Below are 19,023 nucleotides of genomic sequence, written 5' to 3'. Positions count from 1 at the left end.
CACAGCTGCTCCACTTACAACACAACACACCCTGCCACTGTCACAGGCAATTTGAAAAATAGTTGTTTTGCTCTCAAAGATCTGGCTTGTACCTGTTTGCTGTTGTACTTTGGCTGGCTGGCCTTGTAGCTATAATCCGAGTACTGGTCTGAGCCTGTTGAGTTGTCGTCTCCTCCAGTCCCTACAAAGGTATTGGTGGCAGGGAGGTCCTGGACAGCCTGGTGTTTCTGTGAGGCCGATGGGGACTGAGCCTGCAGCTGGATGGAGGGCAGGGGTGAGTTGGAGCGGTAGTGTCTACCCAGGTCAGGGCTGCCTGGGGGGTATGCCAGGGGCAGGTGGATTCTAGGGCTGTCGCTGACACCATCCAGGTTGAATTTGAGACTCTTCTGAAGGCCGACTTCCTCCTCCTCTCCCAAGGGTTTGGGGGACTTGCAGGGTTTCCCTTTCCTCCCCCTCTTGCCTTTGCCGTTCTTGGGCCCTTGCTTGGGGGTGTAAAGGTCCTTGGTCTCCTTTTTGCCCGCCTGGTAACCGCTTTTCGTCTCCCTCTGGATGCGGTGGCGGATAAATACCACCGCCGCAATCACCATGACGACGCCCGCCACTCCCGCCAGGCTTCCGTACAGGATGTTACTACGCTGGGCGGCCAGGCCGTAGTCGGGGTCACCGGCAATGTCTGTCTCCAGAGGGGTGTAGAGGCTGTGTCCCACCAGCGCCTCCACCAGGCTGACATTAGCAATGGTCTCATTGACATAGATGTGCACCAGGGCTGTGGCGTGGCGTGCCGGCTTGCCCCTGTCACTCACTCTCACCACCAGGCGATGGAGCCCACCATGTTTCCGTGTCAGTTCCTTCGCCAGGGTGATCTCCCCAGTAGTGGAGGAGATGCTGAACAATTCATATGGGTTTCCTCCAGTTATGCTAAAGACCAGCTCTGCATTTGGCCCGGTATCCAGATCCTCAGCCTCCACCAGCTCCACGCGGCTGTCTGGGGGAGCAAGCGGAGACAGTCGCCTAAAGGAGGAGTTGGAGGGCTTGGTGACCACCGGGTCATTGTCGTTTTCATCTAGGACATTAATGGTAACACCCACATAAGAGGACCTGGGAGGCTCTCCCCCATCGACTGCCTTCAGGCGGAAGGTGTATGTGCTTTCCTTCTCCCGGTCAAAGGATATGCTGGACAGGATGGTTCCTGTTCCGTTCTGAACCACAAACTTCCCTCCATCGGGCTCAACAGAGAGATGCACTCTGGCATTTTCTCCCTGGTCCATGTCCAGCACAGTCACCATACCAACAGGGCTGAGAGGGGGCATGTTCTCCAGAACGGAGAAGCTGTAGCCACTCAACATGAACTTGGGGTCGTTGTCGTTGCGGTCCAGAACCTTGACCACCACCGTGGCTGTTCCCCTGTGACTGGGGGAGCCTTTATCAGAAGCCGTGACGCGGAACTCATAGCGTTCCTTATGCTCTCTGTCCAGCGGGCTACGCGCCCTCACCTCCCCAGAGACGGGGCCTATCTCAAACAAACCCCTGGTCGATGCGTCTGCAATAATGCTGTAGACTAGCTCCGCGTTAGTGCCACTGTCAGCATCGGTGGCTACAACGTCTACAACCTTGTCCCCCGGCTGGTTCTCCTCGGCAAAGTCTACCTCGAACAAGGCTGGGGAAAACACCGGTGAGTTGTCGTTCACGTCCGTTACCTGCACTTTTAGCGAATTGGTACTGGAGAGCGCCGGGTTCCCAGAGTCCACAGCCACGATCTCTACACGGTATTCCCTGACCCTCTCATAGTCCAGTGGGGTAGTGGTCTGCAGAAAGTATTTCCTCTTGTTGTCTGTGGACGAGTCGCTGGCTGGGCGCAGCTGGAAGGGCACGTCCCCCGCCACCACACAGGTGACCACAGCATTCTCCCCCTCGTCCCTGTCAGACACCTGGACAAGGGCTACCGCTGTGCCAACAGGCATGTCCTCTGATATTTTGGCCACACCGTCACTGTGGGTCACGAGGCCAATCCCACGGATCTCCACTGCAGGGGAATTGTCGTTCTGGTCAGTCACCTTGATTGTCACAAAGGTCTTGGAGCTCTTAGGTTGGGGACCTTTGTCCCTTGCCACAACGTAGAATGTCAAATCGCTGATTTCTTCCCGATCCAAGGGCCCTTTGACATAAATGGTGCCAGTGGAGCGATCAATTCGTAGGAGTTTTGGCACTGGGTCTAATGCCTGGTGTAGTGTATATTCTATCTCTCCGTTGGGGCCCATGTCAGAGTCATTGGCTTTCACCTGCAATCAGGGACAAGGGATTATGTTAGAGGTTGGGATCGGGGTAACAATTCAGGGATTATGTTAGCATTTGGAGGCAGGGGTAAGGGCTTTATGTTTACAGCCTCATGTCACTGAAATTTGCTTATGGTAAGACAAAAGCAAGGGATTCTAACATTTTGCCATAGTAAAGAAAACACAACATCCCAGTTTCAAGATACACATGCGTGTGATGAATGGAAATGCAAAGCCCTAAGCCTCGCCTCCAAGGGTCAATTGGTCTTGAAAAAAATGTTTAAAAAAAGCATTGGCTAATTGTTTAAAAAAAATTACAAAAATTGGCTAAGGTTTGCCGCTTTTGGCAGCAGTTCAAAAACGACATTCTGAAGAAGTCAAATCAGTAACTTACTTCAGGCATTTCATCATGGTAAAAGCCTAGAGGCCCAGCACTGCATGCTGGACCCTAATGAGTTGTGGATATATAAACCACTTTGTCTTCTCCCTGTTAAAGCTGCATACAATCTATCTATACGGTAGCGTACATAGCACATTGATCACGCTGAAATATAAAAATCTAAATAACATTGTACCTGCAACACAGAGTGTCCCACAGGGCTGTTTTCTGAAACCTCAGCCTCGTACGTGGCCTTCTCAAACTTCGGAGAGTTGTCATTAGCATCAGCAACCACCACCCTCAGCAAAGCGCTGCTGTACCGCTGGGGGTTTCCTCCATCCACAGCTTTGATAGTCAGGTCATACGAGTCCTTAAGCTCCCGGTCTAGACTGCCCAGGACAATGAGCTGAGGCAGCTTCTCTCCCCTATCCTCCGCCACCTGAAGGCCAAAGAGTGTGGCCGCATCTGGGCCCGCGGTGAGGGCATAGTCGGCCACACCGTTCCTCTCCGAGTCCCTGTCTGTGGCCAGGGGGATGGAAAAAAGTGCGCCCATGTGGGTGTTCTCGGGGACAGAGATGGTGAGCACGGGGGAGGGGAACTGCGGCGTGTTGTCGTTGATGTCCTGGACCTCGATGCGACCCTCGATGAGCCTCGGGCTCTGGTTCTGGATCAGGTCAGTGACGGACACTTCGAACTCCAGGAAGCAGGGCTTGCCCCTTACCAGGCTGCGGCAGTCCCTCAGCGTCTCCCTGTCTATGGGGATCTCTGTGGTAAAGATGTCCCCCGTCTTCCCATCCACGCGCAGGTACGGGGCGCCAACCTCCAGCTTGTACAGGTGTCCAGAGTCTGGAAGGCCTTGGTCAGAGGCCAGACTGCCTATCAAGGTACTTGGGGGCTGCTCCTCCTGGACCCGGTAGAGGATACCAGCCTCAGCCCAGCCACAGCTGTCCATTATCAGGACACACAACAGGACCGCTTCCAAGTGCAGTTCCATGAAGTACGTCACCAGGTTACTTGCCTGCAAAGAAACATAAACAGATATGTCATTAAACAAAAAACATACTTGGGTCTTAATATTTATTGACTGTTTTTAAACATGCTCTGAAAAAACATGGTTATTCAACAGAATTTGTTATTTATATGTGCAGTATTCAAAAATGCTATCTTGGTTTTTATTTAATTAGGATACATAAATTGTAATAATATGTCAGTCAGACATTCTACAATGCAGGGGATGATTCATCATATGTGCCATATTTACCAAAAACATGCTTTCCAAAGCAGAATAGATTTTATCCATGTTAAAAGAGCAAATATTATTATTATGTTTCTATTTTGAAAGGACCGTGGTAACCAATAGGGATGATAATGTAATTCATGTAAATGTGGAATCGTAATAAAAAAAAATAGCTCAGCTGTGGAGTGATTCTCTCATTTAAATTTTTTGCCAGATTAATTAAATCCACTTGAAAATGTAGCCTTTGCAGCTTCTGCAGCAGTTTGATACTGTTTTCATTCACTAATAAAGGTCATTAAGAGTGCTAAATAACAGCTAGTATTGAAAACTTGTGTAAGCGCTATAATTAATGCATCTTTTGTATAGCATTGATTTGCAGACAGGGCTTACACAGAAGATAAAGTGACAGAGACCCAGTGTGCAGCTGTATAATACAATGCAGATCCAATGAAGATCTAGTACACTGCATTGGGTCAAGTTGAAACAGCCTATTAAGACATCATTAAATGTGTATTTAAGCAGGTTGCAGACCCAGCACCACAAAGTCCAACACATTGAACAAATCCACATTATGTTATTTAATCTTCAAGATGTATGTAAAGTCATATCACTTCAGAATCTTAATAATATTTGTTTCTATGTCTTTTAAACCAGTCTCTAAGACTCCATTAGCTACCATCTATTGGTATTACAAAGCAACAACAAAAATTACATGAAATACATAGGTTCGGATAATGCCAATTTTGATAAACTACTTCTACTGTACATATTGCTTTTAGACACTGTACATTTCAAATATATTGTATGTAATCAATCTTTCCACTAAATATTCTCTTATGGATTCTATTATGTACGAAACAAATCATGGTCTTTTTTCTGGATTTAGTGAGGAATCACTCAGCACTGGAAAGGTGTGTTCCACCAAGGCTCCAGCTGCAGAACCAAGAGGCTGCAGCAGCTTGTCAGCATGGAACATGCTGCAGATCTGCAGGCCTGGCCTACACCTTATCTTAAAACACAGCTTTACTTTAGAGTTGATGAGATCTCCATCCTGCTTTGCTGTTACGGGCTAATTTACACACTGAATGTTTGATTTTTAACCTGCTATGCCACCTCATTAATCACTACCCGCTATTTTAGCTTCTGCTTTGATCCATATTCCCCAAGCGAAAGAATTCATGCTTTCCTTTTTTTTTACAGCTGCAAATGATTTTAGACTTTAATTATTTCCTGTTTGGGAAGGGTTTTTGCTGTAACTTGAAATAGGACCAGACATTCATTGGGGCAATATATCCAGTTTAAGTGCCCCAGCCTTTGTATGCAGATGTTTTTGCAGTGTGTTTTTCTGCATGTGTTAGAGTGTTCAAATGTACCGATTCAATTGATCCATATATTTGTTTTGTCATAAATACATATTTTGTCTTCTCCTCCATGTGTGTAAAAATTTTCTAAAGCCAAGCAAAGCTAAAATGTGTTAACCCTAAATAGAAAAACAGCATATATAGAAATCCAATTAGAAATCCAATTCCTCTGAATCCGTTAAGATTGGAATTGCCGGTTATTGATGTACTAATTGCTTAGTTATTGATGTGTCCCTTTTACATTTGCAGGGCAACCTCCAGTCGATGTGAGGTAAAATCATGATTAGAGTACAATGTATAAAACAGTTTTTAAAACATTATAGACAGCTGCTACAACAAACTAAACATGTTGCTATCAACTGAAATATGATAGATGAACTAGATTGGATGAGATCTGAGAATATTTTACATTTCCAGTACAATGTAGATCAGCATGTAGTAAAATGACACAGTGACGGCCAGGAACTCTTGTATTACCACACTCTTCCTCCATGGCCAACTTCTTTCTCCATTGCCCTGTCTTCCACCATTACCACCCTCTTCATGCATTACCATCATGCATCATGCATCATCCACTGTCACACATCTTTTGTAGATAGACACAATACAAATCGTTGACACGCCCCAACCTCCTCCACCTAGAATCAGAAGTACATTTCCACCAACCCAGAACTACCCAGAACTACAGAAAGATAAATCAAAAAATTCCCTGATTACTCACTTCTCAGATCCCAAGAGAACCCAGATACTACAGGCAACATGAGATCCTAATAAATAAACAATACCTCCCACTCAATTAGGCTGGATCATAACACACCCACTCCCAATAAGAGTCATTTGGCCCTTCAGGACTCTTTACAGTGAATCAATGTCTCTCAGATGTTCTGTAAAATGTCTCCTTAATGAAGCTCCAACCACACTTTCCTCAACATAAGAGACTCTCCAAACGCTCATTAGAAATGATCACATCGTCAAGCACATAATTACAACAACATTCTTTCAACAGGCTGTACCCCCGATCAGGTACACACAAACATTGTATCCTGAATCAGTGTGAAGAACGAAGCATCTTGGATTACAGTCACACATCAGCGACATAGGAGCCTATAAAACTAGATTACAAAAATTGCTTACTTGCACTGTTACTACAAGTGGACTATTCCACTGAATAGTCTTAGACTAATTTACTGACTTTAACTATGAGTGGACTACACCACCAAAGACTAAGACTATTCCACACCAAAGACTAACACCCTCTGCTGTAACTTTTGAAATGACTACTCCATGGAAGTTTCTCAGACACGCTGACTCACCATAGCTATGAGTGAACAAGTTGCTCTCCGATAAGAGTTCTATAATGGAGAAAAGCAGATAAACAATTACAAATCAACTTGGATTGCAAAGAAGCTTTCTTTTTGAAGGGGCCACAGACCTCTGCAAATTGGGAGTATCCTCTCAACAGAGGGTGAGTTCAAAGCACTGGAAGTTTGGAAAAGCCAGAGCAGATAATGAAGGCAAAGGCTTGTTCTATATTCACCAACAACAAAAAAGAGCAACAACAAAAAACATTTCTGATGCAATTGTGGTATTAAATTACTCATACAGTGTTAGTCTCTTCCTCAGTAAGCATTAATAAAACATAATCCTGGAGTTCAGATTCTGCATAAAAGGAGTGAGAGAAAATATTTGAAGAAGAATATCAACTATGGTATAGTCCATACAATGGTAGTGAGACAAATATTTGAAGAATAATATCAAATATTCTCTACAGCAGTCAAGCAGGGGTTCCCAACCTTTTTCGATTCCTATGACACATGTGAATTTTGCTCTGCCCGAAATGCCTCTGAAGTACCCCGTCCAGTCCATTTTGCCAGTAAGCCTATGGTCTCTTGAATCTTCTCAAGTACCCCGAGTGGCTAGGCCAAGTACCTCCAGGGGTCCTAGCACCCCTGCATTGAAATGACAGCCATACACTCTGTGTAAAATCAGTTCCACCACAGATTGCCCTTGCTGTTACAGGGTACCAGTTGCAGCCCAGGGATTCTTTTTGGTTGAGTTTTGCCTTGGAATCATGAAACTCCATTAATCACCATATCATAGAGAACATAACCTTTGGCATGCAATGAAAAATGACAGAAACAGGAATCACCTAATACTGGAATTTGCCAGCCATTTTCATTATCAGCAGCAAGACAAACAGCTTTGATCAACAGTTTTATGAGGCATCCTGTTGATATCAGTCTCCCAGGTGGTGGTGACCTTTTTCTCTTACCCAACAGCCTGGTCACTGACAGATCATGGTCACCGAACTGCAACAGGTTCTGGGGTAAGTCTCAACTGCCATGAATCATTAGCTTCACAATAAATCAGTTCTACATATACAGCAGAGGTCTGCTATACTGACATAACGTGCTTTATTGGTGTGGACCCAACGGTTTGCATTCCTTGGGTTTATGTACTATGGAAACAAATGTCTCTTAAAGTCAACCTCTTTAAAAGGATTAGGGTTGAAATAACTGGCCCTAACACAGAGCTAAACCTTTGGAGTTTCGAGGTTTGGCAGATTTCATATGGAATATTTGTGCAGCTCAAAAAGTTGTGTGTAAAATGCATTAAAAGCTTGAGCTGAATTATGTACAAGCATGTTATTAAATGTGAGTACTTTGTGTACATACCGTTATAAATGGTAGGCCTCGACCCTGCATAGAGTTTCAAGACATACTCTTGTCTGATTCATAAATATGAACTGTAGCTGACTGATGCATTTGGGAATGGATGGCAATGCTAAGTAATTTGATAAATCAGTGGCTGGAGATAGCACAACAGGGACATGGCGGTCTGATTGAATCAATGGGTGTGAATGGCCCATGATGAAAAACTCTGCAAACCATGCCCATGCCTCACATTTTTTATACACAAACACAAAACTTTGTCAGCTCAGCTGACTCTGAAACATACCAGAAGCAGCTCCAATAAAAAGAGTTCGGTTATAGACCTCATATTGATTTTGGTAGCTAGACTGCATACTAGGGATGAGATAACGTGGCAGGCGTAAAATAATTGACTTAACGCAATCCCCACGGTTTTCAGAGGGAAAGGAAACTAGGATGAATACCCTATCTCCATGAAAAACCGGATGCATCCCGCGGTTGCGACGTTGAAGGTGCTGACAAACAGCAATAATGTACTAATCACCAAGAGGAGCAATTCTTACCCACACCCTGCCAAAGCAGCCTATCTGGGAGGGGGAGCCCCTTACTGCTGGGTTAAAAAAGGAAGGTAAGGACATCAATTATTTCAGTCTCAAAAAATTGAGAAGACGCACTGTCAATCTGCATCTTGAGTCATGTGGACATATCATTCATTGTTAAAAGGACTTTTAATATGTCGGAACGCCATCTTCACAGACGATGGTCAGAATTTGCAAAGAGCTGGTCGATAAGACCATCTCTTGCCCTCACTGCGGGAAGATACAGAGACGCGGGGATGGGGGGTGGGGTATATTGATGACTCCAGACGCTAGGGCTTTTAGAAAACAAGTGTCCAATTCAGACTCTTGCACCTGCTTAATCGGATTCTCGGAATCGGAAAACGAACGAATGGTTGGGGAGTGGTTTGCAAGATCAATATTTTAATTTATTTAAACTTGGCTATTTAATAAATTAATGTATAGTCTATTCTGTATAACTAGAGGTGTATTAATACAAAAAACACGGCTATTTGGTAACTGGATATAACATCGACAGAAAACCAGAAAATCTGAAACTCGCGAAATGTTGACCTAAAAACAAAGACATTAACCGTATGCCTACAGCAACAAATGTTATTATTATCGTCAGACATCATTTACCATTCAGAAATAGACAATAAGTCCAATATTGACACAGCTGACTTTTAAACATGACTGACTGCTTATGTCCGATGCATTATTTTGGAAGGCATTATTCTGATTGTACGTAATATTTACCTTTGCCAAATACTTGTTAGGGTGTTCTTTCCCCGTGGTCCTTCGCCCAAGACACAATTCTGGACTGGATTTAGGACTGATGTTTTTCCTCCTGTCGTCCCAGAGGCAGGTATCTAACCCTCAAACCTCCGTTTCAACCAATCAATCCAAATACTTTACAACAAAGATGAAATTCCGCAGTCGAGAGCAAATCCATCAGGACCAAGGAACTTTTCCCTCAAAGTCGAGAAATCCATTCCCATGTCATTCTGCAGCCATCCATTTTAACTCAGGCAAAAAAACGAAATTTTAGAGACCACGAAAAACCACACAAATCAAGCAACATATATTTATCTAGTTTTACAAATAATAACCAATGATCGTGAACTCTACAGGCTTCTGGTAGCGACGTTCAATTGCTTTCCCTACTCTAAAATCATGTTGCAACTGCACCTCAGCCAAGATGTGCGATCGTCGTTTACGTATCCCTATGGTCCAAGTTTATCAAGCGTTGCGAATGTCGTGCGTAAAACCCATTCGCCACGAAACAGAAGATTCTAGGTTATTTTAAAACGCTTTTAAAATGCCACTCGTTTATCTTAAGCACAAAACAGAATATGTCTACGCGCAGAATAAACGAAGCCTGCATTTGCAGTGCGAAAGCAAGTGAGGGGAATTTTTCAGCACTCTAGCTGCTCTCTAGACCGCGCACCAGAGCGTGGGAGGAGGTGGGGCTCACCGAGCACTGCTCTCAGTCTCAGCCTCAGCAACTTCTCATCCACACCACTTGATGCCACAGGCTGAACACTGGAAATTGCTAAAATACTTTAAGGGATTGTATTATCTCCCTAATGCAATCCGTTTGAACTTCCACACTGTGTTAAAACAAAGGATTACTGACATATTAGTTTATTGTAGGCTAACTGAGCTCTTGATATATTTGTTATATTCTATCCAATTAGGTGTTTCTGGTCGTTAACCACATGTGAAGGTTTTCCACAAAAATCGAAACATATCTGGGAACAGTGTTTTTTACTTGTTGATATATTCAGTGCATCATCTTTTCGCAATTTGTTAGAATGTAATGGAATCCAATTCAACAAAGCGTGAGGGGCGCTATTTGCTCTTTTGGCGCCATCCTCAGGCGACTAGATTGTAAGGGGAAACGAACTGGCACAGGAGCAAATGAGCATGGCAAACTGCCTTCTCTTCTGAAATAATATCTATACAGCGTAGACTAATTTAAACATACATTTTTTGGGGGCAATATATCAGCTTAGTCACGTTTATTTTATTCCCCATGTGTTGAAGAGGTGGACATTAGTGGCCTCTGTGAACAGACATGCAGCAACAGGTTCTTGATCAAGGCATTGTAGGGCTGAATCACACAAACTCCTGATAATGCGTGACATCAATTAGAAGATGCAGGTGGGTTTAGTTATATAACACAGGATTGTATTTGGGCTATAAATCATCGTTACTCAATTGGTCACACATCGTTACTCAATGTCCCTTTTCACAAAACACCCCCGTTACCACTGACAGCTGTGATCATAGTTGCTGAAAATAAGATGTGACCCAGTAGTGATGAGTGAAACACACTGCTCTGACACAAAGGAGGTCTCTAACGTTTTCATCTGGAGAAAACATTATTTCCTGTCTTTACAGCCATTTATTTGAGATTTCCCCTATTTCCAGCCCTGGAAAAAGGCAGCCTTTATCAGAGAGTTCCCGTCTTTGGCCGACACTCCTCCTCCAATCTCTCATTAGCTGCAAACAAACAGCTGTCGGGTTACCTCTCCAAGGTTCTCATTAGGATCTGCCACTCAAACACAAGGCTGCCCATAGCCAATGACGGCAGTTCTCCCGCCCACACACAACGGCAGGGTCAGAAGTGAAATGTCGCTAAGATGCAGGTCTTCAACAGTGTCAGCAACTCTACCATTCTTAATGCATTTGTATGTGTGACTCCAAGCCTCTAAACACAGAGGAAGGAGACCTGTGGCAGGGCATGATTGGTCCTGCCTGGTCCTCTCTCACTTTTTCCATAGGGCTTCACTCCACAATGTCAAAGTGCTGCCGTCATGTTTAAGCGTGTTTTGTGTTCATGATGGTGTTAATTGGAACTGCTGTCAGGTCAATCATCATTATCATCTCATTTAGAAGATGAAGCAACCCACCTCTTTCTTGCCCTTTGAATTTCAGTGTGTCTCCAACCGAGCCACGCCATTACGCATACACTTCCTTGAACATTCTTTGTACAAGGACCTGTCAAAATATGTAAATGTTTCTTACAGTAATTAGCTGTCAATGGTCACTGATTACAGTCCCGAGATGGTCACTAGATGTGGAGCGTTTTTGAAAAATACACCATTCCCATGTTTGATTAGCACACTTTGGCCAAGTCATAATTTTTTTTAAGATGTGGCAAGTGTCTTTGGGTTAGAGCAGCTATTGAAAAGACTAGTTGTGGGTCCTGCTATATCTGAGCACAAATTGCCTACTCTACCACATGACACTTTCTCAGAATCAGAAAGCTTTTGTTCCTGATTGTGTGACACTGGTGACTCATTCATGGTACAATGTGTGGTAATGGCAGCCAACCCTGTTGTCAATCACCAATGGTTACGTTTTAAATGGCAACAATATTATGTACTGCTCAGGGTGTTTGTGTGTCTGTGTTGTGCATTTGTGTTTGGTTGTAGGTTTTCAGGGATACAGTTGTGCTCTAAAATGTGCATACCCTTGGAGAATTGGTAATATACACTCACCTAAAGGATTATTAGGAACACCATACTAATACTGTGTTTGACCCCCTTTTGCCTTCAGAACTGCCTTAATTCTACGTGGTATTGATTCAACAAGGTGCTGAAAGCATTCTTTAGAATTGTTGGCCCATATTGATAGGATAGCATCTTGCAGTTGATGGAGATTTGTGGGATGCACATCCAGGGCACGAAACTCCCATTCCACCACATCCCAAAGATGCTCTATTGGGTTGAGATCTGGTGACTGTGGGGACCATTTCAGTACAGTGAACTCATTGTCATGTTCAAGAAACCAATTTGAAATGATTCGAGCTTTGTTACATGGTGCATTATCCTGCTGGAAGTAGCAATCAGAGGATGGGTACATGGTGGTCATAAAGGGATGGACATGGTCAGAAACAATGCTCAGGTAGGCTGTTGCATTTAAACGATGCCCAATTGGCACTAAGGGGCCTAAAGTGTGCCAAGAAAACATCCCCAACACCATTACACCACCACCACCAGCCTGCACAGTGGTAACAAGGCATGATGGATCCATGTTCTCATTCTGTTTACGCCAAATTCTGACTCTACCATCTGAATGTCTCAACAGAAATCGAGACTCATCAGACCAGGCAACATTTTTCCAGTCTTCAACTGTCCAATTTTGGTGAGCTTGTGCAAATTGTAGCCTCTTTTTCCTATTTGTAGTGGAGATGAGTGGTACCCGATGGGGTCTTCTGCTGTTGTAGCCCATCCACCTCAAGGTTGTGCGTGTTGTGGCTTCACAAATGCTTTGCTGCATACCTCGGTTGTAACAAGTGGTTATTTCAGTCAAAGTTGCTCTTCTATCAGCTTGAATCAGTCGGCCCATTCTCCTCTGACCTCTAGCATCAACAAGGCATTTTCGCCCACTGGACTGCCGCATACTGGATGTTTTTCCCTTTTCACACCATTCTTTCTAAACCCTAGAAATAGTTGTGCGTGAAAATCCCAGTAACTGAGCAGATTGTGAAATACTCAGACTGGCCCGTCTGGCACCAACAACCATGCCACGCTCAAGATTGCTTAAATCACCTTTCTTTCCCATTCTGACATTCAGTTTGGAGTTCAGGAGATTGTCTTGACCAGGACCACACCCCTAAATGCATTGAAGCAACAGCCATGTGATTGGTTGATTAGATAATTGCATTAATGAGAAATTGAACAGGTGTTCCTAATAATCCTTCAGGTGAGTGTCTTTGTAAAGAAATCATGACGGAGCAGGCAAAACACATCTTTTATTTTTTATGGGATTCACATTCAACTTTAGGTTATAACAGAATTCCACAATCATAAAACAAAACATGGCAACAAAGAAAAAAATAAAATTGACCCATGTTCAAAAGTCTGCATATCCTCGGTTCTTAATACTGTGTATTACCTCCTTTAGCATCAATGACAGCATGCAGTCCCTTTTTATGAGTTGTCTAATTCTTGCAGGTGGTATAGCTACCCATTCATCTTGGCAAAATGCCTCCATGTCATGCAAAGTCTTTGGTCATCTTGCATGAACCGCATGTTTGAGATCTCCCCAGAGTGGCTCGATGATATTAAGGTCAGGAGACTGTGATGGTCACCCCAGAACCTTCACCTTTTTCTGCTGTATCCTCTGGAGGGTCAACTTGGCCTTGTGCTTAGGGTCATTGTCGTGCTGGAAAGTCCAAGTGTGTCCAATGTGCAGCTCTTATGCAGAAGAATGCTAATTGTCTGCATCCTTCTTCATGAAACATGCTGATTACATGCTGCATTTATCTTACCATCAATTCACAAGGTTCCTGTGGCTATAGAGCTCATACACCCCTAAAACATCAGTGAGCCACCACCATGCTTCACATTGGGGATGGTATTCTGTTCACCATATGCCTTGTTGACCCCTCTTCAAACATAGTTCTTATGGTTGTGACCATGAAGCTCCATTTTGTTTTGTCACTCCAAATTACAGTGTGCTAGAAGCTGTGAGGCGTGTCAAGGTGATGTCGGGCATATTGTAACCAGGCTTTTTTGTGGCATTGGCGCAGTAAAGGCTTCTTTCTGGGAATTCGACCATGCAGCTCATTTTTAAGTATCATTGTATTGTGCTCCTTGAAACAACCACACCCTCTTTTTCCAGAGCAGCCTATATTTCTTCTGAGGTTACCTGTGGGTTTTTCTTTGTATCCCAAACAATTCTTCTGGCAGTTTTCTTGGTCTACCTTGTGTGTCTGTAATAAGGCCAAACAGTTGAGGGTATGTAAACTTTTGATCAGGCCCAACTTTGGTGATTTTTGTGATCATTATGATTTTAAAGGGAGCCAAACAACTATGTGATAATAAATGGCTTCATATGATCACTATCCTTAAATAAAATACGTATTTTTTTGCAATATCTTATCATATTTTCGAAATCATTGCCAAAATTTCACAATTTCTGACTGGGTATGCAAACTTATGAGCACAACTGTATACAGTACAATTACATTTCTAAAGGACCCCAGGCTTTTGAACAGTAGAGTATATATCTATATATTTTTATATTCCATGAAAACATACATTAAATTAGTTTGAATAAGATATCTAGCAAAATTTATAGGAAATCTAGTCAATGATAAGGTAAGAAATAATAATTTTTTATTGAAATATTCCTTGTGTCATACTTTACTCTCATCAAAGAATCCCCTATTTATAGCAACAGTCTTGCAGATCTTTGGCATTCTAGTTGTCAATTTGTTAAGGTGATCGGAAGATATTTTACCCCATGCTTCTTGAAGCTCCTCCCAAAAGTTGGATTGGTTTGTTGCAGTAAATACAGTAAAGCTGCTCCCACAACGGCTCAATAGAGTGGAGAGCCGGTGACTGTGCTGGCCACTCCATTATAGACAGAACACCAGCATACTACTTCTACCCAAAATAGTTCTTGCATAGTTTGAAGCTGTGCACTGGGTCATTGTCTTGTGGTTGGAGGAAATTGGCTCCAATCAAGCAGCGTATACAGGGTGTGGCATGGGGTTACCAAATGAAGTGATGGCCTTCCTTCTTTCCCTTTTACCCTGTACAAATCTCCCACTTTACCATCTCCCACTTTATGGATTTTCTATGCATCTCTCCCTAGAAGGCCCTAGTCACCTCCTCACTGTTGGCGTTGAGACTGGTGTTTTGCGGGTACTATTTAATGAAGCTGCAAGTTGAGGCCTGTGAGGCATCTGTTTCTCAAACTAGACACTCTAATGTATCTTGCTCAGTTGGGCCTCCTACTCCTTTTTGTATTCTGGATAGAGCCAGTTTGCGCCGTTCTGTAAAGGGAGTAATGCACAGTATTGTACGACATCTTCAGTTTTTTGGCAATTTGATGTAATTGAAGTCACAATTGCTGATGCTCCAGATACTCAACTAGTCTAAAGAAGGCCCATTTTATTGCTTCTTTAATCAGCACAACATGTTTTGCATAGGGTTTTCTAAAGATCTATTAGCCTTTTAAAATGATAAACTTGAATTAGCAAACACAACGTGCCATTGGAACACAGGAATTATGGTTGCTGATAATGGGCCTCAGTAGATATTCTATTGAAAATCTGCCATTTCCAGCTACAATAGTCATTTACAACATTAACAATGTCTACACTCTATTTCTGATCAATTTGATGTTATTTTAATCAACAAAATATGTGCTTCTCTTTTGAAAACAAGGACATTTCTAAGTGACCCCAATCTTTTGAACCGTAGTGTATATACTGTATGCCTGCAAACCTACAAATATATATAATATATATATGTAAATGTGCATGCCGATGAGGGAGGGGCATATATAGGGGGGATTCTGTGAATCAGAAAATATTGAATTTGTTTACTTCATTCAGAAAGAGGAGATGGGTTTGACATTACAGAGACAACCTTCTCCCTAAAGAGAAGAGTGGATTCATTCAAGAATAGTGTCTTATCGTCTCTTGCGATGTGTCACAATAATACAACTTAAAGTATTTTTGGAAACTGACTATGAGCACCAAAATACTGTGAAAAGACAAACTGTAAAACATATAGGCAGTGGTCATTTAAATGTATTTGTAGATTTTATTAAAACTCCAACTGTAACAACAAAAGCATGATTAATAATATTAAATATTTATAGTGGTCTTTGTAGAGACTTGTATGAACTATGATGAGACCAGATGTCATGCATTGACCCCAAACAGAATGTGTGCTATGGCACATTTAGAATAAAAACCAAATATAGGAGGTGTAGTAAGGACGTTAATGGTGAGGACTGTTAATGGTGAGGACTGTTCTTCATTGGTCCTTGATCTTAAACCTACAATGTGGGATATGATACACCTTAAAGTGCACTTATAACTAATTCTAGTAATTCAACATCAATTTGGGCAATATCTACTGGCATTAATGATCAAAAGCAGAAATAAAGATATTGTCTTAGACTGACAAAACACGATGGAGAGAGCTGAGTGCAGGGGAAGGAAACTGTAATGGACAATCTGGGCAGAATTGGGTCTGACAGAACGTGGGATGAGACAGTGGCTGGTTTGATCTCTTGATTAGCCGGTTGAAAGAATACAGTGCTGTTTGATTCTCCACACAGCTATCCTGATGGCCCTACATCTACATATTATGAGAAGGTCCAAAGGAAAGGAAGGGGAACACAATGAAGAGGGCAAGGAGTAGCCTTGAAGGTAAATGACACAAATGGTGATTCTCCAAATGAGTTTGCCTTCAGCATTCAACCAGCACACATTCTGCTGCACTAACTGTGTGAGCCCAATAACCTTTCACAAATATGTGTGCTTTTATACCTGTTTAGTTCAAATACTTCTAAATGGTTAGATGGAGAGAATTTCTACAGGCTCTGGAGATGGCATGCGGGGGTTGGGTCAAGGTATTTATGATAGAACTCAGGACAACTATCATAGGGTTGTGTCTCATACAGTTATGCTCTCAACCATGTGTTGAACAGCCAGAGTAAACAGAAGAGGGAGAGAGGGCATCAGTTGATTATCACTGATGATGACACAGTTTATTATTCACGGTAAACATGGCAGTCTGTAACAACCGCAGATGTTGGCAGGGAAGCAGAGAGACATCAGACACAAACTATATCTTTACACAACTTTTATTGTGTGATGTCGCAACAACCCATTAACAAAGCATGTATAAATTAAAAAACAAACATATCATTTTCATCAAACAGAACAAGAATAAGCAACACTAACAGATGGGTGTTTCTTAGAACGATGATTATATTGCTTTCATTTGTTTTTTGTAAATGTTTAACATGATTACACGAGATGTCGTTGGATGAAAAGCAGACAACGTCGAGTCTGTGAAAATCAATAGTGTCATTACAGCACACTGATTAAATGTCTTGCATGCCAATCATGCTTATGGATCATGCAAGACAATATCAGGTTCATTATCAATGTAAGAGTAACTCCTAGTAATCATACTCCCTGTGCTGTCCTGAAGAAACAAATGGAATGTGTGAATGTTCTATTGATCGCCTCTCCTCGTACGGCACATTATTATCTGATTAGATCTAGAGATGCTGTGGTCAGATCAAGCTTAGGCACTGCTACAGAAACCATTATGAGGAACTCACGCCTGTGTGTTCGTGTGGGCTGGTGTAGTTAAACAAGGCCGCCGGGTGTGCGTGTCTGTGCAGGCATGCACGTGTGGGCGCTAGTGTGTGTGGGTATGTGTTTGTGTGTGTGAGTGACTGAGTGAAGGGGTCATGGCAGGGAAATCCCTGATTGACAGCTAGAAGGGTTGAATGATTAAGGCTGCCCACTAATCTGTTCAGCAGCTGTCGATCAGTAATCACCTCACCGCATATATGGTTGCGCACGCACACACACGCACACACACACACACCAACACACACACCCATAAACTGACATGGAAGGAATGTCACTGACCTGGAAGAAATGGAGGAAGACGGACAGAAAATGTAGTAGAGGCACCAGTAGTCTCAGGGAGAATGTGTTAGCATATAGCAGAGACAGATGGGTGTGGTTTTTTCCTTGTAATATCTGAAACATGCTTCCCTAGACTGTGGTGATACCCCAGCAGGCAGCAGCCCCTGACCATTACTCTTGCTGAGTTATGTCATGTCAAGGCAGCCAGATGAGGTTTTAAATGACTGTCACTTCTCCCTATATTTCAAATGGCCTTGTGTTATGGCATCCTATAGGCATTCATTTTATTTACGGTTTCTGCTTCCGGCTGCTTTCATTTACGGTGCCAAAATGTAAACTTGATCAAAGCACGAAGGCATGTTTAGCTTCATTGCGGTAGGGTCACTTTGATGTGGTGTTGTGGGCAAAGAGTGAATATAAACAGTGAAATCTAAAGTGTTTGGACTTTGACACAGTGTTATTTTTGGCTGTTTTGTCTTTAGCCTTGAAAAACACATTCTGAACTGGATTTAGATTGGTGATTGAATTGACCAATAATTAACTTCCCACATTTTGGCCCTGAACAACTCCTTGATAGGTGTGGCAATGTGCATTGGATCAGTCTCCTACTTCATGATGAAGCTTTATCCAATGGGTTTAGAGGGATTTTGTTGTATAAGATGTTTCTTTGCACTTCTGAAATCATCCTGCTGCCATCATCAGTTCCATAATAAATGAAAACAAATTAGCCTGTTCCAGTTGCAGCCATACGAGTTTAAAGTCACCACCAAATGAATTTGGCATATGAGCAAAAAGGGTTGTATAAAATGAACCCCTCTTCCACGCAACCCACAGGTGGGATTCATGTCAGCAGAAGAAGGTGGCTATCAAGTAATTAAGATTTTATGATCAATTAACTATTTCTTTGTGGATTCCAATTTGTGCTTGCGTTCTTGTCTTGCTGGAAGTTTCAGTTGATGCCAAGTTTCCGCAACCAGGTTTGGGGAAAAAATAACCTGGTTCGTAATTATGAATTCATCAAGGGCTCCAGGACCAGTGAAAACAAAATAGCCCCATAATATAAAATGTCAAAGTCCTCCAACATATTTTACAGTGGATTAAATCCTTGTTTGTGGAAAAGTATCTGCGAGTGGATCATCTT

The 19,023-nt window shown here is 42.7% G+C and overlaps 1 protein-coding gene across 1 annotated transcript in view; it reads right to left on the bottom strand.

Moving 5' to 3' along the window:
- The window catches only part of pcdh1a (protocadherin 1a), an 84,787-nt gene extending 74,909 nt beyond the window's left edge, over nt 1-9,878 (bottom strand). The window contains exons 1-3 of the mRNA XM_010870385.4: nt 9,218-9,878; nt 2,849-3,670; nt 93-2,279 (exon numbers count right to left, since the gene is read on the bottom strand). Coding sequence (XP_010868687.3) covers nt 93-2,279; nt 2,849-3,646 — 2,985 coding nt within the window. The 5' untranslated portion in view covers nt 3,647-3,670; nt 9,218-9,878. The remainder of the gene's footprint in view (nt 1-92; nt 2,280-2,848; nt 3,671-9,217) is intronic.
- Between the last annotated feature and the right edge of the window lie 9,145 nt (nt 9,879-19,023).

This window comes from Esox lucius, chromosome 7 (assembly GCF_011004845.1).
Source record: "Esox lucius isolate fEsoLuc1 chromosome 7, fEsoLuc1.pri, whole genome shotgun sequence".
Lineage (NCBI taxonomy): Eukaryota > Metazoa > Chordata > Actinopteri > Esociformes > Esocidae > Esox > Esox lucius.
Note: the sequence above shows the minus strand (reverse complement) of the source record. Positions and strands in the feature narration are given on the sequence as shown.